Here is a 19,877-nt window from a genome sequence, read left to right as displayed (position 1 = left end):
ATAATACCATGGTTAATGTGCCGTGTACTGGTGCAGAACACCAGGTCACACCGAGGCCAAACCTCAGGATGCTGGGGAAGGGACTGCACATGGGGCGGGTCGGTTTCATGTCTTAGTCATACTTTAATGCTCATGGTTTTGAATTGAAAAGCTCAGACTAGGAAAAAAAATCACACCCAGTGTGAAGAGAGTGGTGCCTTTCATGAGTTCATTTCGTTAGTTACTTTTTACAGACTTTGATGACTTCAAAGTATTTTTACTCATTTTAAGTACTTTAAAATGTTTTTACTGATTTTTACGTGTTTTACTCATTTTAACATCTTTTAAGTATTTTTACTCATTTTAAGTATTTTTACACATTTTAAGTATTTTTTACTCAGTTTAGGAACTTTAAAATGTCTTTACTAATATTTAAGTATTTTGACTCATTTTAAGTATTTTGACTCATTTTAAGTATTTTTACTCAAAAGTGTGTGTTGTGTGTAAGTGTGTGTGTGTGTGTGTATAATTAGTGTAACTGGTTGCATCTTTGTGTTGCAATCAGCCGCAGCTGTTGAGGCTGTGCTCAAACATACAGAGAGGCCGTGCTCATACGGACGGACGGACGGACACACAGACACACACCAGGACAAAGTCACTCCTTGGAGTGGCTAGCACCACTCAAAAATGTATCTGTTTATTTTTACTTGAAATGCTGAATTTAGGTTTTATTTTGAGGTTAGTGTTGGCTTGAGTGAAGTGATTTGGTCCTCCCATAGTAATGTGTGTTTCCTCCTCCCTCCTCCCCAGGGGTACTTCCTGTTGTTTGAGTCCATGCTGGACTCTGTTCTCTACGCCAGAGACATGTACCTGGCTGACGGAGGCTCAGGTAGGTCAGCTCAGTCAAACTGAGAAACGACTTTATTTCTGCGTTGCATTGCACACACACAAACAAAATAAAACACATGGAAGACTATACAAAATAGTGTACATTTCCTTAGGAATAACACATGTATTTTATGCGATCTCGCCGTCAGTCTCAACAGCAAGCAAAAATGCACTGCGAAAAAGTTCCATCTCTCATTTTGAATTGTGGGTAGACGGTTGTCGGTGAGGATTATATGGCACTTTTGTTACAGTGTGAGGTTTCTCACTGTGTCTCTGTTCGTGCTCCCTGGCCTGGGCCAAGACAGAGGCTGTGAAACAAATGGCAGAGAGGGGGGAGATGGGGCCACGTTGTTGGGAAGGTTCAATAAGCGTATCCCTGATCCCCCCCCTATCCCCCACAGCCATCCCACACAGCTGTTTTAGAGCCAACACGTCACCCGTACGACCGCTCTGACGGATGTAGGGGCGGGTGAAGGTCCGTGATGCCATAGCAGAGAAATACCCATGAGAGAGAGAGACATTTATAACCCATTAAGACCGGGAACGCATCTGTGTAATTTTTTTCGATTTCTTTGGGCTATTTTATATATATATATATATTTTTTTTTATATGTGCAAACCTTTAATATATATATACATTTTTAACTCAAATCTTTGCTTATGGGGGTCTCTGGAACAAAATGTTTCCAGATGGGGGTCCGTGGCCAAATACATATAATTTTGGGGGTCCTTGACATGAAAAATTGAGCAACATACGTTTTGTCAAAAAAATAAACTGTTAGGATTTAGAAGACATTTGTAGAATCCCCCCAGAAGCAAAGATTCAAGTTAATAATGTTCGCTTTTAAAAATACATATATTCAAAGATTTGCACACATTTTCAAGATAAAAAAAAAAAAAGCAGATATACAAGCTCATAGCGCGGCACTCGGTGCCGCGCTATGAACTTGTATATCTGCTATTTTTTAATAGCCAAAGATAATAAGAAAAATGATTAAAGTGGTTACACAGATGCGTTCCCGGGTCTGAATGGGTTAATGCATTCTGCAATCCAATCTCAGGTGCTTTTCTTTTTTAGAACTCGAAAAACACTTTTCCTTTTTATTGCCGCTTTTTTTAGAGTCACAGTGACGCAGGCAGGCAGTGCTCACACACTGCACTGTAAAATCCTGGCTGTATACGGGTCTGTTTGGTTCCATTTGTGCAATCTCAAGAGTTAAATTGAATTTAGGATTTTACTGTGTATAAAGCCCTTTAGCTGAGCGGGGGTTGTTACTGCAATAAAAATGCTACCGCAGTGATCTGTACTGAGCGAGTTTGGGTTCTGCATGTATGATTTCTGCAGCAGTACATTTTATTTATATGGTTCTGTCAGCAGCACCCTTATCTGTTGGCTTCACACACACACATGGCGCTTGTGTTTTATTACGCTCCGACGTCCCCTGGGGAAGTTTCCGCGCATGTTAGCCATATGGAATTAGAAAATTAAGGAAGGTTGCTAGCTTTTTAGGAGATGATTTTTTGTTACCTGTGTCTCTAAAATGTTCAGGAGCGCTATTCAAAATGATACCCAGATTCTGTGTACAACACAGGGAATTATGCGTGTATAGTGACCTTAACCCTTTAAGACCTGAAGCAGATTCTCCTAAATCCCAACAGTATTCTGAAAAACGTATGTTTCTATATCAGTGGTGCTCAAACCTTTTTCATGTCAAGGACCCCCAAAATGATATGTATTTGGCCACAGACCCCCATCTCAAAATATGTTGTTCCAGGGACCCCCCAGAAGCAAAGATTTGAGTTAAAAATGTTCGCTTTAAACAATATATATATTCAAAGATTTGCACAGATTTTCACGATTTTTCAAAAATAGCAGATCTACAAGCTCATAGCGCGGCACCGAGTGCCGCGCTATGAGCTTGTAGATCTGCTATTTTTGAATTGCCCAAAGTGTAAAATAATGCTTTTTAGCTCAAATCTAAAAATGACACAGATGCGTTCCAGGTGTTAATGGATTAATGCATGTCGTTTTTGTATTTTTTGAAGCATGAAGTTTTTCTCATATAGGCACGCTGTTTCCCATATGCATCGTGTAGTGTGTGCATGTCCTGGGTCAGCTCTTCTCTGTCACTGACCAGGCTTAATGGCTTTTGCGAAACGGGCCCTGACATGGCAGCGGTTCCACCACATTGCCTTTAGAGAGGCTCCTCGGGACGAGGAGAGAGAGAGAGGGAGGGTAGAGAAAGGTCACGCTACACCTAGAGGGGCCACGAGAATGACAGCAGACCATATGAGAGACACATCAGTTAGCCTCCGTGGGAGATTGGATGGACGAACATTTTGACCTGAGTAGCAGGATAAGACAGGTCACACAACACCCGTATGCTTGGTCACTAGCTCCCGATGCCCCCCCCATCCCCTTCCCCCCCCCAACACGCTCGCCACGGTCCAATCAGTCTGCACAACCCACTGACTAGAGGACCAATGAGCTAAAGGTGTAACAACCACGCAGGCAAAGATTGAATGAGGGCTACTGCTGTACTGTATGTATCCAAATGAGCTGAAATTACATTACTGGTGTTAAAGTACACAGCAAAAACGTGTGTGTTTTTTTGTGTCAGTGGCTGCAGTGTGTCAAAAAAGTGTTAAATGAACTCTGAAAGAGTATTATCTTCTGCCATGTGATGGTGCATTTTACACTCTCCTGATGCAGTGTATAAATGTTTGATTTCGTTTTGACTCTCCTCTTTATGCATGGCTCGCCTCCCTCACCTTCTACTACTCCCTATAACTACTGTATAATTCCGTTTTTTTGTATGTGTGCGTGAGCATGTGTTTGTTTACACGTAGTCTGGCTACGGGGTGGAAGACAGGTGGAAGACAGGGTTAAACAACTAAAAATGGGTCTGGTCTTCAAAATTGTAAATGCAGATTTGCCCGATATGCCCCCTATACCCGCATATCTGTATAAATACCTCGAAAAAGTTAGTGACACCCACAGCCACGAAACTAGAGGGAGCGTAAACAACAATCTGGTACCACCCACCCATAAAACAAACATGGGCAAATTCTCCTTCTATAGCACAGCCACCAAGGAATGGAATAGTCTAACCCCATCCCTCAAAAAATGCAGTTCGCTGGGCTCATTCAAAACAGCCCTAAAAACCCATCTTTCTGGAGGCCGAAAGAGGAGCTAGTACCAGTTTCCCTGTAGACAGACGACCCCCCCCCCCTCCTCTTTTTGTACATATTTTGTATTTCCTCATGCTTTTTTTGTATATAATTTTTTCCATGCTCCCCCCCCCCTTTCTTTTTGTACATATATTTTTAAATGCTTTTTTGTACATAGTGGTACTTTTTCTGTATTATCTGTATTTTCATGTTGATTTTTGAACTGTTTGGTTGCTACTATATATGTCTATGAAATTAACTCAAGGACCCCAACGGAAACAAGTCCGCAAGGACTTTTTTGGCCGGACCTTTTAGACAAAAGCATTATAAATGTAACTGTGTTGTTTTACATTCTTTTGCCTAATAAAAATTTCAATCAATCAATCAAAGTCTCGCGTTACCAGACAATTAGAGCTCTCCGCCCACCGTTAACGTCTGAGGACGGCCAGAACGGCCGCTAACAACACCTACTACTTTGAAAACAAAGATAAATCACAATCCCAATATGATACGTCCGTCCGTGTGTGTGTGTGTCCGTCTGTGAACAGGTAATCTCCGGCACCGTTGGCTTAATCGCAGCGAAACTGTGCACACACACTCCCTGGATGCCAATTCAGAACCTTTGCCCCAAATTTTTCACATGGGCCTGTTATAGCGCCACCAGGAGGCCGCTGTTTGCAAAACACATTTTTTGACAGTACTCCTACAGATTTTGCCCAAACGTCACGCGAATCGGTACACAGTATCTCTATAGTCATTACACAAAACTATTCTTTCAGATTTTTCATTTTCCATCCCGATTGGCTAAAAATGGCTTCCAAAGTTTGCAGGAGTGCTCCGTTTTGAACAAAATGCCTCAAATCATGAACACAGCATGCAATTTCCGTGAAATTTTGCACGCACATTCCCACTATGCCGAGGAAGAAATGCCACTTGAACATTTTCAAATCAGCCTCATGGTGGCGCTATAAAATGCCGATTACTGTTTTTACCCATAACTGCACCGATCTGTGTAAAACTTTGTATGTGTACTCCCTAGAGGTCAGGGAAAAACCTTTGCGCTGTATTTTTCACATCTGCTTTTTATAGCGTCACCGGGAGGCTGACTTATATAAAAAAAAAAAATTATATTACTCCTTCACATTGTATCCAAATTTCACGCAAATCGGTACACATGATCTCTATAGTCATGTGATCAAGACGGATCTGTTAGATTTTTCATATTCCATCCTGATTGGCTAAGATTGACATCTAAAGTTTGCAGGAGTGGCCCGTTTTGAACGAAATGTTGCAAATCATGAACGCAGCGTCCGATTGCGGTGAAACTTTGCAGCGGTGAAACTTTGCACGCACATTTGCACTACGTTTTCAACATTGCCCTATTATAGGCCATCAGGAGGCCAACTTATATAAAATTCATATATTTATATATATATTACTCCTTCAGATTTTATCCAAACATCACGCAAATCGGTACACGTGATCTCTATAGTCAACTGATCAAGACGGATCCGTCCGATCCGCCTGATTTTTCACATTCCAGCCTGATTGGCGAATTCCCAACATTGCTGCCCCACACTATCCTACCTGACCTGGCGGAGACCTGTGCTCCGAGGAGCACTTTTTTCTAGTTATTTATAGATTACAGTAGAAACAGACAGGAAACAGGGAGACAGAGATGGGGAGAGACATGCAGCAAAGATCGTCGGGAAACGGGACTCAAACCCGCTATGCGTTGTCAGGCTACATTGGAGCCTATAGGTTGCCCGGAGCGCTACGCCAGTGGTCCGGGCCTGCTCTGAAGACTTTAACCCATTGATACCTGGAACGCATCTGTGTCACTTTAGGTGTCTTTGGCTATTCAAAAATAGCAGATATACAAGCTCATAGCGCGGCACCGAGTGCCGCGCTATGAACTTGTAGATCTGCTATTTTTGAAAAATCTTGAAAAAAAATGTTTTCGATTTTTTTTCAAAAAACTGTTAGGATTTAGATTTTTTTTAAGAATCGCCTCAGGTCTTAAAGGGTTAAATTGTGGTGATGCAATGCAGTTTATTTTACAAAGCTCTCTCTAATTGTTTCCACCCAGCTTTAGCAGCGAAAGCTGTTTGATTGTCATCAGTCTCTTAGTTGAGCAAAGCATTTAGAGACTGACTTGTGAATCAAGTTTAACCTATTCAATCTGGGAGCACATCCGTGTCATTTTAGATTTTATTAGAGCTATAACCATTATTTTACACTTTGGCTATTAAAAAATAGCAGATCTACAAGCTCATAACGCGGCACCGAGTGCCGTGCTATGAGCTTGGATCTTCTATTCTTGGAAGAATCTTTGCAAAATCTTTGAATATATATATTTTTAAGAGAACTTTTGTAACTTAAATCTTTGTTTCTAGGGGGTCCCTGTAACTAAATATTTTGAGATGGGGGTCCGCGGCCAAATACATAATAATTTCGGGGGTCCTTGACATGAAAAAGTTTGAGCACCACTGATATGGAAACATACGTTTTATAGAAGGGTTTAAAAGGGTTAAGCCTTGGTTCTAAAGCACGTGTCCCGTCAGCATTGCGGGGCCGCGTGTGTGTTTAAGCTACATTAGAGAAGCGTTACAGCAGCTCCTGCTCGTTTTCCCCACCCCATTAACCTCTCCCTTCATCCTTAAATGTGTCCCGGCTCTCCTGGCACAACACAGCGTCCAGGGGGAAGGCATCCGTCCCCCCGTCCCCACACACACACACACACACACACACACCCCTTTTCTCCTTCTCTCTATCCCTCTGTCTCTCTCTCTCGCTCTCTCTCTTCCACAAGCCCAACCAATGAGCAAAAATGGAGAGAGCCAGTAAGGAGGTGGAGGGTGGGGGGGGGATGACAAACGGGCTGTGGGCAGCGAGTCGAGAAGGACGCAGATGTCAAAGCCATGAATCTGGGGACACCCATGCCCCCCACCCCCCCCTCTCTCTCTCTCTCTCTCTCTCTCCTTCTTTCCTCCCTCTATCTACAGTATAACACCAGTTCATCTCTCTGTCTGTCTGTCTGCTCTCTCCATCCAACAGCCCCTGTCCCGTTGTTTCTGCCCAATCAGCATCTCTCCCTCCTTCTCTCTCTCTCTCTCTCCCTGGCGTTAATAATTACTCACTTGCATCAGTAATCGGGAGAATATTAATTGACATATCCACTATGTGTGTCTTTTGTGCACATGTCTTTGCTTTGGTGTGTGTGTGTGTGTGTGTGTGTGTGCGTGTGCGTGCGTGCGTGTGTGTGTGTGTGTGTGTGTGTGTGTGTGTGTGTGTGTGTGTGTGTGTGTGTGTGTGTTTGCGTGTGTGTGTGTGTGTGTGTGTGTGTTTGCGCGTGTGCGCTGTCATCAACCACTACGGCGACACTGGCAGGGTCACAGGAAAGCTTCTGCCAATAATGAAAGGCCATGAGATCCCCCATCACAGAGCTGTCACCATCCATCCACACACGTTACGGGCCGTTGCATCTGTGTGTGTGTGTGTGTGTGTGTGTGCGTGTGCGTGTGTGTGAGAACATGCACTCATGGGCACAGGGCGAATAAATTGAAACATGCCAGTTGGAAGACATATTTTTAGATAATCCCTCACTTTTTGGCCAGTAAGGTGTGTGTGTGGACTGACAGGAAATGACGTGTAGACATGTAGGCAGTGATGGGAAGAAACTAAGTACATTTACTTAAGTACTGTACTTAAGTACAATTTTGAGGTATTTGTACTTTACTTGAGTATTTCCAATTTCCAATACTTTTACTTCTACTCCACTACATCTCAGAGGAAAATATTGTACTTTTACTCCACTACATTTATTTGAAAACTTTAGTTACTAGTTACTTTTTAGTTATACATTATTATATTAAACATACATTAACCACTTTAGCCCTATTTTATGCCTAGGCTATTTGAAAATAGCAGATCTACAAGCTCACAACGCGTCGCATCGCGACGCGTTGTGAGCTTGTAGATCGGCTATTTTCAAATATTTAGTACTTTTACTTTTGGTACTTTAAGTACATTTTGATGCCAATACTTTTGTACTTTTACTCAAGTCAATTTGTAATTCTGGACTTTTACTTGTAACAGAGTATTTCTATATTGCAGTATTGGTACTTTTACTTAAGTAAAGAATTTGAGTACTTTTTCCATCACTGCATGTAGGAGACGTAAAACAAGTCATGATCTGGACTCCCACCATGTGCTGACGTGAGCTCACAACTTAAAACTATGTTGAGATTTCATAGAACCCTCGGTTGTAGAGCAATGATATAATTCCAAATATCTTCAACATCGATCCTGATAAGGAGCATGGTATAGCGTGCTTTTTTTTGAATGGTGAAACAGGTCTCAAGAGTTTTTTCACATAAATTAATGCAAGCAAAACACATAGGGCTCGACGTTAAGAGTGGACCAGCTCGTCAGACTTTAGTGGTGACCGCTGTGATCACTTTTGCCAAGACGACGATGACAGCGCGACATTATGCCCGATTATGGACACGGCGCCAGCGTGACGCCGTCTTACGATCGTATGACATCATATTCCACACATAAAAGCAGTCGAGCAACACAGAGTCAAGCAGCAGTTAGTCAGATAATTAGTCAAACTAAGAGTTCGATAAAGACACAAAGGCGCCTAGCCACCTAGATTGATTACAAGTGTAACCGGTTGAGCACACTGAGATTGATATACAGACAAGATGACCGGAAATGACGACGCACCGATCACCCAGGCTGCAGAGTCCAGACCAGAAACTCCTCAGACTTACGGCGGAGGTTGAGGCGGAACTCCAGTGGTGGAAAAAGTACTCAAATTCTTTACTTAAGTAAAAGTACCAATACTGCAATATGAAAATACTCTGTTACAAGTAAAAGTCCAGAATAAAAAAATTACTTGAGTAAAAGTACAAAAGTATTGGCATCAAAATGTACTTAAAGTACCAAAAGTAAAAGTACTAAATATTTGAAAATAGCAGATCTACAAGCTCACAACGCGTCGCGATGCGACGCGTTGTGAGCTTGTAGATCTGCTATTTTCAAATAGCCTATGTATAAAATAGGGCTAAAGTGGTTAATGTATGTTTCATTATATCATAATTTATATCTGAAAAGTAATTAGTAACTAAAGTTTTCAAATAATTGTAGTGAAGTAAAAGTACAATATTTGCCTCTGAGATGTAGTGGAGTAGAAGTAAAAGTATTGGAAATTGGAAATACTCAAGTAAAGTACAAATACCTCAAAATTGTACTTAAGTACAGTACTTAAGTAAATGTACTTAGTTACTTTCCACCACTGACTACGAGTGCTTCGCCGGGTTCCTGCAGAGCGTCAATAAGACGATGACGGGCCGGCATGTGCAGCAAGCTCAGAGATGGTTCTTCCGACCTGTTGGGCAGCGTCAGGAGGTTACCCCACGAGGCACGAAAGGAATGGTTCAAGCTTGTAGCGGATCTAAAGTGGAAGAACGTGAAGGTCACCTTTGACGACCTGGCCACCTTCGTATCGAAGTACGCTGTACGCCTAGAGCGCGAGTCTACCTGCGGAAGGACCGGCGGTAGCCGATCCCTGGGAGCCACACCGTGACCCCCCCCAGCTTCGGCAGGAACACTCGGTACCCCCGACGTCCCTAGGGACAACAGGGGGAGTGACAGGCCCCAGGACAATTTCCCGCGACCGCGGGAGGTCCTCCCAGGGCAACTGGCGCCCCACCCCCGGACAGTGGTGGAAAAAGTACTCAAATTCTTTACTTAAAGGACGACTTCACCACTTTTCAACATATCTTCATATAATAGGTCCTCACTAATGCTCATGATAAAATGGGACAATTTTTTTCTAATCAGTCTGTGTCTCAGAGGAGGGCTGTAGACAGTTCAGAAACCCGTCTACCAGTGACATCATCGATGGGGAATCCAAGCTAATAGAAACTGCAGGCTTTGTATTCCTGGAAAGTTGCAATGCAATAATAGATCCCATTGTTCTCGCCTTAATAAAAATCTGAATAAAAAAATGGTAATCTTTTTGGAAAAAGAAATCCTGCCTAACGATGATGTCACTGGTAGACGGGTTTCTGGACTGTCCACAGCCCTCCTATGAGACACAGACCAAGTAGAAAAAAATGGTATTATTTTATCATGAGCATTAGTGAGGACCTATTATATGAAGATATGTTGAAAAGTGGTGAAGTCGTCCTTTAAGTAAAAGTACCAATACTGCAATATAAAAATACTCTGTTACAAGTAAAAGTCTAGAATTCAAAATTTACTTGAGTAAAAGTACAAAAGTATTGGCATCAAAATGTACTTCGAGTACCAAAAGTAAAAGTACTAAATATTTGAAAATAGCCGATCTACAAGCTCACAACGCGTCGCGATGCGACGCGTTGTGAGCTTGTAGATCTGCTATTTTCAAATAGCCTATGTATAAAATAGGGCTAAAGTGGTTAATGTATGTTTCATTATATCATAGTTTATATCTGAAAAGTAACTAGTAACTAAAGTTTTCAAATAATTGTAGTAGAGTAAAAAGTACAATATTTGCCTCTGAGATGTAGTGGAGTAGAAGTAAAAGTACTGAAAATTGGAAATACTCAAGTAAAGTACAAATACCTAAAAATTGTACTTAAGTACAGTACTTAAGTAAATGTACTTAGTTACTTTCCACCACTGCCCCCGGACAGACGTGGAGCACAACCATCCCAGTCCAACGATGTCCAACTACGCAGCCACCGGCGGCGACAGAGCACGCCAACAATCCCAAGCGCCCCCCGTCCCCTGCCCGTACTGTGACGCCATAACCCACTTCGTCAACAATTGCCCTGCTATTCTAGAGCTGCCGGCACACGCGAGAGAGTCATGGGTTACGGCACACCAACGATGCAGGAAATGCGGCCGCGAGCACCGGGGACGCGGACTGTGCGTTCAAATTCTCATGCTCGGTGTGCCGCGGGGACCACGCGACCGTCCTCCACGATCTCACTCCACCGGACCTAGCACAGATCTCACCTACACAAGGCCCGTAGCACGACTGATCAGGCTCCCCCGAACTACCAGAAGAGGCGGAAACTACCAGGGAGGAAATCAAAATCAATGGGAAAAGGAAATGATACCCCTTTTAAGACCTGTAGCCAATTCTACAAATGTCTTCTAAATCTCAACACTTTTCTGAAAAACGTATGTTGCTATATCAGTGGTGCTCAAACTTCTTCGTGTCAAGGACCCCCAAAATGACATGTATTTGGCCGCTGACCCCCATCTCAAAATATGTTGTTCCAGGGACCCCCCAGAAGCAAAGATTTGAGTTAAAAATGTTCGCTTTAAAACGATACATATTCAAAGATTTGCACACATTTTCAAGATTTTTCAAAAATAGCAGATCTACAAGCTCATAGCGCGGCACCGAGTGCCACGCTATGAGCTTGTAGATCTGCTATTTTTTAATAGCCAAAGTGTAAAATAATGCTTTTTAGCTCAAATCAAAAAGTGACACAGACGCGTTCCAGGTCTTAATGGGTTAAGGAACACTACACCAAACATCTTCACTTTGCGAATCGTGAGAGCATGCTCACACAGCCGGGAGCCGCGCGATCACCTCCCACGGCCTGGAAGTGTGGCCAAGACGACGAGGACAGCGCGGCATTATGCCCGATTACGTCGTCTTACGATCGTATGACATCATATTCCACACATAAAAGGAGTCGAGCAGCTAGATTAAAAAGTCAGATAGTTAAGTTAAACTAAGAGTTAGATAAAGACTCATAGAATCTCACAGACGATCAGGTCTAGTGAAGATAAAGACAAAGGCAATAAAAAGGGGAACAGTGAACGACACACCGTTCCCTTTCCGGACGTGACTTAACGAAAGACCGAGTTCACCGGACATCTCCTACCCAGGATATAGACGAATAGGTTGGACTTACAAGCTAACCCAAGAAGAATTCATTCTCAACTCCCACCTTCACTTTGTGGCAATCACAAAGAATCAGTACCTAGGGATTACCTTTAATAAACAATACATAATATCGAAATAGTAGAAGCCTCTACAATAATCACGATAGCCTTTTTCCATTTTCATGTGCCCCTCGTTTGTTAACTTCTGTCTGAGGTGACTGAATGAACTGAGAGTGACCAGTTCAGTTGTTGGCTGAACACGACATGATGCATGGAGCACAGGTGCCCATCAGTCATTCAGGCTTCGTCTACTCTACACTGAGGTGTTTTCAATGAAAAACTCAGTTGTAAAATGAAAACCGTCAACATCCACGTGGTTTGTTTTAGAACCATGTCAGATGTAATCTCCATCCATACCCTAAGCCTGAAAATGCTAAAAACTAAGCAGGAATGTAAATTATATGTATTTTATTTCATTTACTTTCTCCTGTCCACTTGCAGTCTGTCTGCAGTGTCCAAGCATCCAACCTATGGTGCGTTTTATGACGGAGCGAGTGCGTGCTTGGCACTGTTATATTGTTTATTATCAGAAGCCTGATGGTCTATAAACGTACTGAAACATTATGATGTTAATGTGAGGTTTAGCTTTAGGTACCACTATTGATTTTCACAAAGAATATATATAAGTAGAAGCCTCGTCAGCGTAATAATTACCACATCAGTGTAGGTCTGATGTGGAGGAGAAAAAACGGAGGAGTAGGGTTTATGAATCGGGCTACCAGGTGGCTAAGTAGCTGATTTGTATAGGAATAAAATCGGAGGTAACGATCAGAGATGTATTAGCCCCACAGTGTATTGAAGTACTTTAGGCTCACATCTGCGTGCAAATTCGGCACACAACCCAATGTTAGATTAGCGCGAAAATGTATGTTTATAAACGTGACGAGATACTCCCCGAAAAATCTAATTAACAACAGAAACACAATACCAAAACATAATAAGTTTACATATTGTGCTAATTGTTTAGGAAAGATATCACTAGTTTGGGGGGGCTCCTTTTTATGCTACTTCACAAATCACAGATTGGGAAAAATGTTCAGCCCTGAGATTTTCTTTTGCTTTTGTGTAAGGTTCAGAGTGTGATGTGTTGTTTCGTTGTTTGCTCTATTCAATCACCAGGGAACGGGCGGGGGTATCTAATAGTACTGTGGGTCATACAATAAAATTGTAGGTATGGACTGTAAGTGAATCAGTGAATCTATTTGCGGTTGACTCTGTACTCTCAGATAGTCCAAAATGATCTTCCCAACAATAGTGTAAAAAAAATCTAAAGGGTGTGATAACACATGGGATAACCAGTGGTGGAAAAAGTACTCAGATATTTTACTTAAGTAAAAGTATCAATACTGCAATATAGAAATACTCCGTTACAAGTATAAGTCCGGAATTCAAAATTTACTTGAGTAAAAGTAAAAAAAGTATTGGTATCAAAATGTACTTAAAGTACTAAAAGTAAAAGTACTAAAATGTTTGAACATAGCGGTAGCACTTGCTATGCATCCTATGTGTATAACGCATCATGAACATACTTATAATGCATTATAATCTGCTCATAACCCTGTATAATCAGACTTATAAGAGCCCATAAATACTCATAATGCTTTATAACCATAACCATAACACATTATAAAGCTTGTTATAATGACATAAGTTCAAGTATAAATACATTGTATTCTGCTTATAACACTTGATGATTACAGTTATAAATATTCATAACAACGTATAATGCAATCATAACACATTATACAGCATGTTATAATGACTTATGATATCAAGTATTATAATACTTCATAATTGCTACCCACTTGGTAACACTAGCTATGCAACCCAAAATGTATTCTCATAGTTATAATCCATTATAATGAATTCTTTATTATCACTGTTATAATGCGGTATAATCACAGTTATAATGCATTATAAGTGATAATAAGGCATTATAACAGTGATTAAAATGCGTTATGACAGTGAGTATAAGGCATTTTAGACGTTATAATACAGCATTATTAAATGATCAGAAAGTAACAAATGGCCACTTATAATAACTTATGATCATAGTTTAATGCATTATAACAGTAATTATAATGCATTATAACAGTGATTTAAAGGCAATAAAAATGTAATAATAACACCTTATAAAATGATCATAATGTCACAAATGTTCACTTTATAATAACTTATAATCACAGTATAACGCCTTATAAGTGATAATAAGGCATTATAAACTTGATAATAAAGCCTTATAAAATGATCATAAAGTAACAAATGACCACTTATAATAACTTATAATCGTAGTATAATGCATTATAATTATGCATTATAATGTTATGACACATTATAACAGTGATAATAAAGCATTATCAATTGATTATAATGGATTATAACTATGAGAATTAATTTGGGATGCATAGCAACTGTTACCAATTTGGCAGCAATTATGAAGTATTATAACACTTGATACTTATAAGTCATTATAAAAGGCCTTATAATGTCTTATGGTTATGGTTATAAAGCATTATGAGTATTTATGAGCTCTTATAGATATAATTATACAGGGTTATGAGCAGATTATAATGCCTTATAAGTATGTTCATGGTGCGTTATACACATAGGATGCATAGCAAGTGCTACCAAAATAGCAGATCTACAAAGCTCACAACGCGTCGTGATGCGACGTGTTGTGATCTTGTAGATCTGCTATTTTCAAATAGCCTCGGTATAAAATAGGGCTAAAGTGGTTAATGTATGTTTTATAATATAATAATGTATATCGGCAAAGTAACTAGTAACTCAAGTTTTCAAATAATTGTAGTGGAGTAAAAGTACAATATTTGCCTCTGAGATGTAGTGGAGTAGAAGTAAAAGTATAGACAATTGGAAATACTCCAGTAAAGTAAAAGTACCTCAAATTTGTACTTAAAGGTAGGGTAAGTGATTTTCTTTGGTTAAAATCAGTGTTAAATAGCTCTATATTCTGATAGTACTCATTGCTATAGAGTGTTTGTTCAGTAAAAGGAGTCTCCTTGTCTCTCCAGCTCTTTATAAAACAGAAAAAGCATTTTCGTTTCAGTTTCAGTTTCATTTCCAATTTTATCCAATCAGGATAGAGAACTCAATCAGGATATAGATTAAACAAGTGAAATTGGAAGTGATGACACTAAGAAATGAGCAGGCAAAATTGGAACTGGAACACTATAAAAATGAAGCTTAAAAATTGGTACTTTCTCCTGATTGGCTGAGATTTTGACACCTACCAGAAAATGTATTTTCTGTTTATTAAAGAGCTGGAGAGACGGGGAGACTCCTGTTACTGAACAAACACTCTATAGCAATGATTACTATCAGAATATTGTGCTTTAACCTTTTAACAAAATACTTTTTGTTTTAACCCAAACATATCACTTACCCTACCTTTAAGTACAGTACTTGAGTAAATGTACTTAGTTACTTTACACCACTGGGGATAACATTATTCACCCCTAGGGCTGATACGGTAGTAGCTTATACCAATCATCACAGCGTGTGCTGAACTGTGAATGTGAGCAACTTCAAAAATAATTCAGCATGTCGAGCATGGCCACCACGGTTGCCGCGTTGATGAAAAACAAATGTCTTCTTTTTAATAAACATGGCTATGGATATGTGATACATGTATGGGCATTTGTCGTAGCCCTTGGCAGTCAGCCTTCAGCCCATGGCTGCATAAGCCCTCATCGAAATAGCTCGGCCTCGGACTGTTGCACCAGCCCTCAGTTCGATAACCTCAGGCAATGACGAATGCCCCATCTATATAATCTATATATTAATGCCCACCGCCAATTCATTCTTGTATTTTTTACTTTATTGTAGGCCATCAAGTATGCTTTGGCTAAGCCCAGAGGCCAGGATGTCCATTGTATGGCTAATGTTCCTCCACACTGGGGACATCAGTGTCTTCTGGCACACTTTTCAGATGTGACTTAATCACAAGGCAGATTATCCATACACAGTGAACACATTAAGACTCTTGCTAATGTTTATTCAATAGACTTAGATGTAATATTATCTTGAGAGAAAAGCTGTCTAATGTTTTTTTTTAGATGTTACCTCCAAAGCTCTCGTGCGTTCAAATTAATTTGTGCTACATCATTGTGCTTCTGAGGGACGCAAGCCATAGAAATAAAAGTAGACCGGAAAGTATGGATAGTGGATTGTTGAGAGAGAATTGTCCCTACGGGGTGGCAAATTACGTACTACAGTACTAGTCCTGAATGAATCGACAGTGCATCATTTGGGATCCAGTGTAAGAGGGCTGAAAACCTCTGGCATTGTGTAAAAATGCACAACTCACTGATATGAGAAGGGAGAGTACATGTGTTGCTCCCAATAGAGCAACCAGCTCCTTCTGTCATCTGCAGACAATTCCTCTGCTGTCTTTTGAATCAGCAAAATAGCCCGAAACTCTGGCAGTCAAAACAAATACAGACAATGTTGAATTGCTGCCTTTTTTGGTTTTGGGTGTTTTTTTAACAATGTTTTCCTTTTCCCATAGTCACAAACACAAGCCTTATAGCTGTGTCTTCTTGTAATTCACATATAGCTGTCTTCTTGTAAGTCACATAACTATATCCTATTGCAAACACTCTAACAGAACAAATTTAGCTGACGATGCTATTTATTTCTTGTCCGTCAGAGCGGTGAGGTCACAGCTTCTCCCTACTTTTGTTTGATATTGATAGCCTAAACTTGGAATTTGGTTGCAGTTATTAATTAGTTATCTATTGCATGCATATTAAGACTGTCATAATTTTGGGATTTTGCTGTATTTTGTCACATTCATTAACCTATATTTTGTTGTTAATCTCAGTATCGCAAGATTTGTTTGTTAGGCTGTCAATGATCGACAGTTATCGCGAGATAACAGCCCATTGGAGAGAAACGTACTCTGTGCTCTTCAGATACCTCAATAAAATGATACATTGTGCACATCGAAAAGCAACACAGCAGAAAGCAATGTGTTATATGTCTTCTTTCATTTTCCTGGACTGAGTTTTCTTTTAGTAATTAGAATTACGACTGGAATTGTTCAGAAATAGTGTTTGTTCACAAGCTGGTCCACCTAGCTCTCATTGACTACAATGCATTCCATTAAACTTCCGGCTCCAGTTTGCCTCCCAGTGTGTCTTTTGTATACCTTATAAACAAAGTCCACAGTGTGAAAAGTAGGGCAAAGTGGATATTGGGGTGTGGTTCGAGAAGATGTGATGGATACAGTCATTATTTTGCTTGCATGAAATTGATGCAGAGCTCCACTCCCACAGGACACCACCAGAGCATCCTCTTAATTGGCCATTACATTCATTGACATTAAATAATAGGTTACAGCACTGTCGTAGTTTATTTCATGTTTTGATGTTGGCAGACATACAGTAGGTAGTGCAGCCTGTCTTTATAATCAAAATGAATGATCTTGTGCTGGAAAGACACTACATCTAATCTATAAGTAATCTCAGAGCCAGTTGGTCATGTTGCATTTGTGCTTAGTTGAGGGATCTTTGGTGATGAATTGACCTCAAATAGTATCTGGAAAATGATACTTTTTTTGCCAGACCCAAGGGCTCGGCCTACATGAGGCTTTGTACCTGTTTTTTCCATACATGGGTATGCCCCCTTTGCCCTTAGGCCCCAGACATAAAAGTTTGTCCCCCTTTCGTCCATACATGGGCATATTTGTACCTGTTTTCTCCATACATGGGCATGCCCCCTCCATACATGGGCATGCCCCCGTCTGGCAGAACCAGGTCTCCTGGTCTTGTTGTTTTATCCTATCCTATATTTGCCTGAAGAAGGTCATCAGTGACCGAAACGTTGCTTCTTCTTTAAATAAATATTCTCCTCTACCTTGCAGTTCGTCAGTGTGCGGGCGTATTCTTTTTATTATCCTATCCTATATTAAAGTTGGCTAATGGGAGGGCTGGCGGGCAGACAGACCACGGCCACGTCACTCTGACATAACCATAAACAAACCTGATTCTCCCATATATAGGCATGTCCCTATGACTCAGATACAACCATAAACAAACCCTATACGGCCAAATATAGGTACGTTACTATGACTCAGACATAACCATAAACAAATCCGATACGCCCATATATAGGCATGTCACTATGACTCAGACATAACCATAAACAAATCCGATAAGCCCATATATAGGCATGTCACTCTGACTCAGACATAACCATAAACAAATCCGATACGCCCATATATAGGCATGTCACTATGACTCAGACATAACCATAAACAAATCCGATACGCCCATATGTAGGCATATCACTATGACTCAGACATAACCATAAACAAATCCGATACGCCCATATATAGGCATGTCACTATGACTCAGACATTGATTGATTGATTGAATATTTTTATTAGTCAGAAAGGTAAATGGCACAAGGTACAGTCAGACAGGCTAAAAGGATAACACAAAATAGTCCTGGGGGCTTGAGAATATAGACCTATTTAGAAATGGATTTAGAAATGTCTTCCAAATCCCAACAGTATTCTGAAAAACATATGTTTCTATGTCAGTGGTTCTCAAACTTTTTCATGTCAAGGACCCCCAAAATGTATATGTATTTGGCCGCCAATCCCCATACAAAATATTTTGTTCCAGGGACCCCCAGAAGCAAAGTTTTGAGTAAAAAAAATGTGCTTTAAAAGAATATATATATTCAAAAATGTGCACACATTTTCACGATTTTTCAAAAATAGCAGATCTACAAGCTCGTAGCGCGGTACTCGGTGCCGCGCTACGAGCTTGTATATCTGCTATTTTTGAAAAGCCAAAGTGTAAAATAATGCTTTTTAGCTCAAATCAAAAAATGACAATCTGCCTTGATTAGAGCTGTCAGACGTATCGTTTTATGTTCACAAACAAATCCGTATAAATATTCTACAGTATATAATACAGTTTTGTACATAATACATTTGTATTATAATATGTATCACAATCCAGTACGTCTGTCCTTTTTATCCTGTAGTCTATCCAGACCTTTGTAACATAAGCCTGGCAGCAGTGGGAGATGAACAGAGGCACCGGGACCGCATTGCATTCTGGGACGATGTGTATGGCTTCAACATGTCGTGTATGAAGAAAGCTGTGATGCCAGAGGCAGTGGTGGAAGTCATCAACGCAGACACACTCATCTCTGAACCAGCTGTCATACAGGTAATCTTACACACGCACACGCACACGCAGGCACACACAGTTTAGCCCTAACTTCCAACCCTAACCATTAGGGGTGGGACGATATATCGATATATTGATATATCGCGATACTTTCTCCCGCGATAAATAATCGATATCCTGCCGAAAAATATCGATATTAAAAAAAAAAGAAGTTTTTTTTTTGTTTTTTTGTTTGTTTGTGATACGTTGTTTTTCCTACTCTGTATTTGTGTAATGATGATTTTGAACTATTTGGTGCTATTTTATGTGTTTATGAATTGAATACAAGGACTATCGTGATATATCGTTGGTGAATTTTCATGCAATATATCGTGATATCGCAATATATCGATATTTTCAGATATCGTGATATATCGTTGGTGAAATTTCTTGCAATATATATCGAATATCGTGATATCGCAATATATCGAACATCGTCATATATATTGTTATCGTGGGCCTAATATCGTGATATATATCGTATCGTGAGGTACCCATATCGTCCCAACCCTACTAACCATAAAGCCTAAGCCTGAAGTAACACATTGTTGAAGTACGGACGAGCATTGTCCCCTCTTTGGTGGAAGCATCCTATATTCTACACGATTAAAGATACATACTGTAACAGTTGCCTGTCACAGGGCGCCCTATTGCGTCTGATATTGGGTCACTGACTGA

At 40.3% G+C, this 19,877-nt stretch overlaps 1 protein-coding gene across 1 annotated transcript in view; it reads left to right on the top strand.

Annotated features, from left to right (window-relative positions):
- Positions 1–19,877, top strand: part of prmt3 (protein arginine methyltransferase 3) — a 104,575-nt gene that overhangs the window by 45,021 nt on the left and 39,677 nt on the right. Inside the window, exons 11-12 of the mRNA XM_080427727.1 lie at positions 790–868; positions 19,012–19,199. Of these exons, the coding sequence (XP_080283853.1) occupies positions 790–868; positions 19,012–19,199 (267 nt within the window). The remainder of the gene's footprint in view (positions 1–789; positions 869–19,011; positions 19,200–19,877) is intronic.

This window comes from Gymnoscopelus braueri (assembly GCF_963280865.1).
Source record: "Gymnoscopelus braueri genome assembly, chromosome: 1".
In the NCBI taxonomy this organism is placed as follows: Eukaryota; Metazoa; Chordata; class Actinopteri; order Myctophiformes; family Myctophidae; genus Gymnoscopelus; species Gymnoscopelus braueri.
Note: the sequence above shows the minus strand (reverse complement) of the source record. Positions and strands in the feature narration are given on the sequence as shown.